At 43.3% G+C, this 7,682-nt stretch overlaps 1 protein-coding gene across 1 annotated transcript in view; it reads left to right on the forward strand.

The window, feature by feature from the left end:
* The first annotated feature begins 460 nt into the window (after nt 1-460).
* LOC118792315 (matrilin-3-like) overlaps nt 461-7,682 on the forward strand; it is an 11,214-nt gene continuing 3,992 nt past the window's right edge. The window contains exons 1-4 of the mRNA XM_036550141.1: nt 461-632; nt 2,495-3,070; nt 4,966-5,091; nt 6,723-6,848. Coding sequence (XP_036406034.1) covers nt 461-632; nt 2,495-3,070; nt 4,966-5,091; nt 6,723-6,848 — 1,000 coding nt within the window. The remainder of the gene's footprint in view (nt 633-2,494; nt 3,071-4,965; nt 5,092-6,722; nt 6,849-7,682) is intronic.

A 7,682-nucleotide genomic window follows, 5' to 3' on the forward strand; every position in this document is an offset into this window, starting at 1 on the left:
GACAGCAGACAGTCCGAGTCACAGGCCCTTTAGAAAGTGAAAGCTGTCTTAAGATTGATGCAAAGGGCAGATTTTTAAACGTGTAGTTTTCCATTAGTTTAATCCACGTATAGATTCATACCCTTTAAAGCTGAAGACATCCTGAATTCTCATATCGAAATATTTTGTATCTAATCAAGGTCTCTTACCATTGAGATTATTAGTTTTCAAAAGCAAACTTTTGAAAACGTAACAGCATCGTATAAAACCGCTCTTCGAAAACAGACTTCCTCTGAAAGGAGGTGTTTTCAAAATGTGCATTTTCTTTTCCTCCACCTTTCCATTGGATAAGAATGTTACACGTGTTTAGGTTGAGATCTTTAAATTTGCCCTCTTGGCGAGCATTGACTATAAATACACCACATTCCCGCGAACACAGTGTTAAGGTTCATAACGGACTGGAGGCGAACTCATCGGAACAATGAAATCCTTATTCGGGAGTCTGTTTTGCTGCTTCTCTGTCCTGGCGCTGGAGGTCAGCGCGCAGGACGCAGGGGCGACCCTCTCCCAAAGTTACGCGCAGGTTCGACACGGCGGCCGGCAGCGCGCTTCGCAGAGAGCCCAGACGCCGCGAAGGACCCTGAATCCCGCAGGTAGGTCCCAACCCGAGACGCCATCTGAAACGTGCGTAACTTTCGGTAATAAAAACGTTAGTTCGTCACGCTGCTATCATTAATCGTAATCTGAGGAGTACCGTGGTCTGAGTAATCTAAACAAGCGTGAATATTTATTTGTTTGTTATCTACAGATGTACATTATTTTAATTAAATTTATCTCCTATCAGGTTCTTTTGTTTCAGCAAAAATACATATTGATGTATTGATTCATTATAATTAAAGTAAAGCGAAATGTATAACGGGCCTCCTCCACTGCATAAATCTTATCTCCTAAACTTACGCAGTGCTGACAATCTTCATTTTCCAAGCATAGAATACGATTCGTTGCATACAGCGCATCCACACAACAAAAACACATTCATTTTGGATTACACGTGCTAATCTGTGTGTAAATATGAAGAATTAAGAATATATTATTCCCAAAACAAAATGTATATGCAAACATTAAATAATAAAAAAAGAATAACTCATTAGCTAATCGCTTAACCTCATCCATACCTTTCGAGTAACAGAACGCTCAGATTTATTTAATTTACTGTTTAATTAAATTACAGGCTTGTTTGTTTCTTCTTGATTTTGCGAGATAGACAAGTATAATTTTTACTAAGACAGACCTGGACAAGAAGCCAGTTAACAATATACGCTTCAGACACGAAACAGACTAGAGTTACAGAATAAATACATGAATCGCATTAATTCATAAAATTTAACTTAAACAAATTATGAAAAAATATGACCATAAGCTCCTCGTGTGCCACTCAGTGAACGGCGTTAATGAGCTATGATTGAGTAACCGCGGGCAGATCGACAACCAACTTCAAACTGAGTTTTGGCGACCTGCCGTCCACCAGCGGGCCAAGGCGGTCAAGCGCAGAGCGGCACCACCACCGAGGCAGGTAGAAACGATAGCGCTCCAAAGTTTATTTAGTGAATTGAATAAATTAAAAAATCTGTACAACTAACTGCAGCGGTAGGTTGCAGACTTTTAGATTCTCCATGCTTCATTTCATCTCTAAATGACAAAAATGCAGTAGTATTAAAGATAAGATAGCGGAGTGTGTACAGAGCACAGAGATGATTGAAATGGGAATAGTTTATGTCTCATATGATTGGGGAGAGATATGCTGCCAATTAATACTTTGATTTTTATTTTTCTAGGGTTTCATATGTTGTTTTAAAGTAAAACATGCGGTCATTTTGGCGTAAGTTTCCCGTTGTTAAATTTGCACAAAAACTTTTGCTTCGTGTCCTGATTCGCATTTCAGATTAGGGCGAAAAAGCAAACGCGTCGCGGTTCTCCCTGGGCAGCTGGTTGCCTTTCAAACAGACCGACGCCGACGCAATGCAGCGGAATGTAGCAGCTCCATCACCGTTCAGTTCTGCGGAAAGAAAAGCGCCCGTCCTGAACCGCTGGGCAGATCGCGGTTGCCAGTACCTCTGAGAAAAAGATATTCAGAATAAATCACTGATGATGACTGATCTGATGAATGTCATTTTTGGACTTGATCTTGGTGAACATGAGCGTTGTGTACCATGTGATGTAGTGGACACATCTGTGTGTATAAGAAAGGTAAGGTGTAAGCAATGGGTAAGGCTATACTGCACATGGCTAACAAGCATGTGAAGTACATAAAGAATCTGAAGTGCACCCAAGAATTAAAGATGATATATGGCCTTTCCTCCTTTCTCTCTTTCAAGCCATATGAAACATGCTGATATGATTGTCAAGAAGCTGACATTCTCTGTGAGCAGTTTGAATTGGGACAGAGTAGCATGTTTTTGCAGCTGATGCTCAGATTAGACTGGAAAGCCCTGCACTGCTTCTGTTTGACCTGCAGGGGCAGGATCGAGCTGCGTAAGCCGCCCGCTAGACTTGGTCTTCATCATTGACAGCTCTCGCAGCGTGCGGCCAGGTGAGTTTGAGAAGGTGAAGATCTTCTTGGCTGACATGGTGGACACACTTGACATCGGCCCAGATGCCACCCGGGTTGCTGTGGTCAACTACGCCAGCACAGTCAAAATCGAGTTCCTGCTGAAGGACCATCTCAACAAGGAAGAGATGAAGCAGGCTCTGTCTCGCATTGAGCCACTGGCAGCCGGGACCATGACTGGCTTGGCCATCAAAACCGCCATGGAGGAGGCCTTCACCGAGGAGTCTGGCGCCCGGCCACGGGACAAGAACATCTCAAAGGTGGCCATCATTGTGACGGACGGCCGGCCACAGGACCAGGTGGAGGAGGTGTCGGCCGCGGCCCGCGCCTCTGGGATAGAGATCTACGCCGTGGGGGTGGACCGGGCCGACATACAGTCCCTGCGTCTCATGGCCAGCAACCCTCTGGACGACCACGTCTTCTACGTGGAGACCTATGGCGTCATCGAGAAGCTCACCTCTAAGTTCCGGGAGACGCTGTGCGGTAAGAACAAGCGTCTTCCCCCTGCTCTCCTCGGTGCTGCCCTCCTCGGTCCGGCTCTCCTCGGTCTGCCTCTCCTCGGTCCGGCTCTCCTCCGTCTGCCTCTCCTCGGTCCGGCTCTCCTCCGTCTGCCTCTCCTCAGTCCTGCTCTCCTCGGTGCCGCTCTCCTCAGTCTGCCTCTCCTCAGTCTGCCTCTCCTCGGTCCGCCTCTCCTCGGTCCGCCTCTCCTCCGTCTGCCTCTCCTCGGTCCTGCTCTCCTCGGTGCCGCTCTCCTCCGTCTGCCTCTCCTCGGTCCGGCTCTCCTCAGTCTGCCTCTCCTCGGTCTGCCTCTCCTCGGTCTGCCTCTCCTCGGTCCGGCTCTCCTCGGTCTGCCTCGCCTCGGTCCGGCTCTCCTCGGTCCGGCTCGCCTCGGTCCGGCTCTCCTCGGTCTGCCTCGCCTCGGTCCGGCTCTCCTCGGTCCGGCTCGCCTCGGTCCGGCTCTCCTCGGTCCGGCTCGCCTCGGTCCGGCTCGCCTCGGTCCGGCTCTCCTCGGTCCGCCTCTCCTCGGTCCGGCTCTCCTCGGTCCGCCTCTCCTCGGTCCGGCTCTCCTCGGTCCGGCTCGCCTCGGTCCGGCTCTCCTCGGTCCGCCTCTCCTCGGTCCGGCTCTCCTCGGTCCGGCTCTCCTCGGTCCGGCTCGCCTCGGTCCGGCTCGCCTCGGTCCGGCTCTCCTCGGTCCTGCTCTCCTCGGTCCGCCTCTCCTCGGTCCGGCTCTCCTCGGTCCGGCTCGCCTCGGTCCGGCTCTCCTCGGTCCGCCTCTCCTCGGTCCGGCTCTCCTCGGTCTGGCTCTCTTTACAGAAACGCTTCTGTGGAAAACTCACTGCTGCCTGCAGTGGAAACACACGCTTCCTGCTCTGAATTTACGCTTGACTCATTTGAATTGCTTCACGTTGCAGGACTGTTACTCCCCAAATTGTCCCCATCAACCCTGATTATTATCATATATGATTATTATGATTATTTATGATAATTACATATGATTAAAGGACAACTAATTAATTTTCATTTATATACAGTACAGGATTGATTTGTATGTACAATTTTGTTTGAATTATGACAAACAGAACATTGTTTTGGAAGGAGGGCAAAATTAGCCAAAATGTGACTCAGAATGTGTTCAGTCTTAATGCACAAAAATAATAATCACAAATTTAAGCAGTTCTACTTTATGTCCAAACCCACTCTGCATTTTTCTATTTTTTTGAAATAGGAAAATGTGGTGCCGAGTGTAAATGTCATGACAAAAATACTAAAGCCCTAAATTTGTGAGTTTTTGTGGCTGAACACTTTGTGATCACATTGAACCAGTCCCTTAACTCCAGGAAGAGGACTTCTTCATCCTTACTTTTCACTGTAATGGCTGGGAGCATGATTAAAGGTCTGTGCACACTGATGTACCCAGTATCACCAGTCAATCAGTATCTAAAATATTATCTGTATCTGTTTACATCTGTATTATCATCAAACATTTTGGCCAAAGTGTTTGATAAGTCTGCATACACTGCATCTTAAAATCTTACATTATTCACCTTTTTGTACTGATTCATCCACAAAAAATGAAATATGAAAATAAATCTTCAAGCTTTTTCTTAATGAGCATTGAATTACTTAGAGAATTACTTGGTTTTTTTCAACCAAACACTTTCTTAGACTGTAATTTTCAAATAATTAAGTGTAAATGCTTTTTTCCCCATGTAACGTCTGTGTAATGTCAAAAGCTGGTTAGCTGCAAGTGTTGATAATATTTCAGAGAGCAGCACTAGATGCACTATGATTTATTTTTTTAAGACAAAATTTAAGTGCACTAATTCTTCTCCCTCCCCCTCCAAAACGGGACAAAGGCGACACTCTGCTCGCTGCAGGTCAGGACCCCTGTGCCCTGGGACATGACTGCCAGCATGTGTGTGTCAGCAGCCAGGGCTCCTATTACTGCAGGTGTTGGGACGGCTTTGTCTTGAACGAGGACAAGAAAACTTGTTCCAAGCAAAGTAAGATCCCTGAGCAATACAGTGGGGTGTGGATTAGTATAACATTCATGTATTATGGCTCTCTCTTTCTCCCTCTCTCTCTCTCTCTCTACATATATATATATATATATATATATATATATATATATATATATATATATATATATATCAGCGTATGTGTTATGATACAAACATAAGTACATTCACTCGTCTATGTGTCTGTCGAAATGTATACATGGGTACTTCAGTACTTCAGTGATACATGTATACTTCAATAAATATAAAACTAAAAAAATACAAAACTGTATGTTTACATGTATGTAAGCCTGCTGTGTCATGCAAGAAGTTGGCAGGCATTCTTTTTACACAGAAAGATTCCAACAGTAGCTTGAAAAGGTGTGTGCTAAGACTGTGCCAACACACACATCAGCACTTTACAGCTGTGTCAGGCATTGCTGCTCTTTACACAGAAGCATCAGCTGCTGAAAGTTTACTCAACTCATTTCAAGGAAGTTGCCATTTGTAAAATTTAGGCAGGACAATGTCAAATGCACTTAGATGATATTGTATACCTGCCAATCAAGGTGGATAATTTCAGTAACAACACCTGCTGGCTTGATAAAAGCAAAGGATAACAATAATCAAAGGATACATTGGCTTATGTGTGTTCTTGTGTGTACTGTATGTTAACAGGCAAACCTTAACTGTTTTTATTTAGGACTGTCAGATGGTGAATCTTCTAACTTAAATTTACGTGTGTGTGTTTTATAATGTTTGTTTGTGATTTAATGTAGACGTGATTCCTAGGTTTCACTCTAATCATGGTAAGGAAAAGTCAATGATTTACAACCACTTTATGAAACATTAACTTTAATCGCTCATCTCTATTGCTTCCTTAAGTTCTTCCCTCATAAGGACAAAGCACTCTGCAGTTAGACTGAACCTGTGCCTCCATGTTTATGGAGCTCTAGCACACTGCCTACTCTTACAGGGAGCTGAGACAATCAATCCATATGATTATGGGGTAGATATTGTACTATTTTCACAGCAAACACAGCCAGGTAGCATACTGTGGAGTAGAACAGAGAGAGGGATGATTAGCCAGTATCTCTCCAAAAAGCATTTATTCTCAGTGGACATTGATATATACCTATATACATCGGTATCTTATATAACATATCTGATCTAGTGTACTGATATAATTCATACAATACACACCCCCAAAGACTTGGAACTGAGCCTAAAACATGGAACTGAGCATGAAAAAGCATGAAATCTGTAATATCGTCAAATATATTTGTGAAAAAAGAGCTTTCTGTGTTGAATGACATCTTAAATATTCTTCAGAAATATTCACGTATTTCTGTAGATTCCATTCACAAAAACACACACTAAAATAATTAAATTATCATTACTGTTTTCAACAGCACAGAAGCTGGTTCACACTGAATAATTATTTACTCTTTCAGTAGTTTGTATTTTTAAATAAACACTTTCCCAAAGTTCACTTTTCCAATAATGTAATTGCTGTCTATAGGATTCAAAATAATGTGAAAGTCTTCAGAGAGCAGTGCTAGATGCCCCATGATTTTATTTTTTATTCAGTCACCATCAGTACAAACGGGACAAAGGCACCTCTCTGCTCGCTGCAGGTCAGGACCCCTGTGCCCTGGGACATGACTGCCAGCATGTGTGTGTCAGCAGCCAGGGCTCCTATTACTGCAGGTGTCGGGACGGCTTTGTCTTGAACGAGGACAAGAAAACTTGTTCCAAGCAAAGTAAGATCCCTGAGCAACAACTGTCTTCCTATGTCTCTCTCTCTGTTTTGCAAAAAGAATAATATTTTCCTTTCAGTTGTCAGATCTATCCATGTATCTATATTTATATGTACATATAAAGATGGATAGATACAGTATTTATGTGTTGATCTGTATATATTTCTATATACACTGTGTATATATGAAGAAGAGTATACATATCTGATATACATGGAAATATAATGTAGATCAACCTATGTCATCTGACAGGCATATGTAAGTTATTGCTATACTTGCATATGTTCCAAAATGTATATACCGTCATAGCTTTCATTTTGATACCGTTTCCAGTATATGTGAAAATGCTGTATATGTATGTATACATGTATGTAACTAGCACACTCATGTAAGCGTGTTGGCAGACATGCTTATAGAAGGATTCCTCACAGGCCTCAGGCGCTAAAACATCCTCTGGAGGGAGTGTTCCTGCGCACCATATTGGCCCCTGATTATGCAGTGACCCCGTTTTCAAAGGAAATCATTTTTTAAAAAATAGGGAAAATGGCACTATCCAATGACACAACTTCAAGGATTTATGCAGAAAAAATTAACATTTTTAAACAAGATCATCAACAAGTTTTGTAAAAAAACAAAGGTGTAATGTGTCTTGTGCACCACCTCATTATTCTCAGTGATGCCACTTTTCAGCAGCATGATTGTTCTTTCTGGCCAACATTTTCCAGGATGCTTTTCAGCCTCCTCTTTGCTGGGAACTCCTGCTTTATTAAAGGCAAGGAGACACATATGTTTATGAAATTGTTTGTTTAATTTTCCTTAATTGGCATCAAGCCGCCT

Source organism: Megalops cyprinoides, chromosome 17 (genome assembly GCF_013368585.1).
Source record: "Megalops cyprinoides isolate fMegCyp1 chromosome 17, fMegCyp1.pri, whole genome shotgun sequence".
Taxonomy (NCBI): domain Eukaryota; kingdom Metazoa; phylum Chordata; class Actinopteri; order Elopiformes; family Megalopidae; genus Megalops; species Megalops cyprinoides.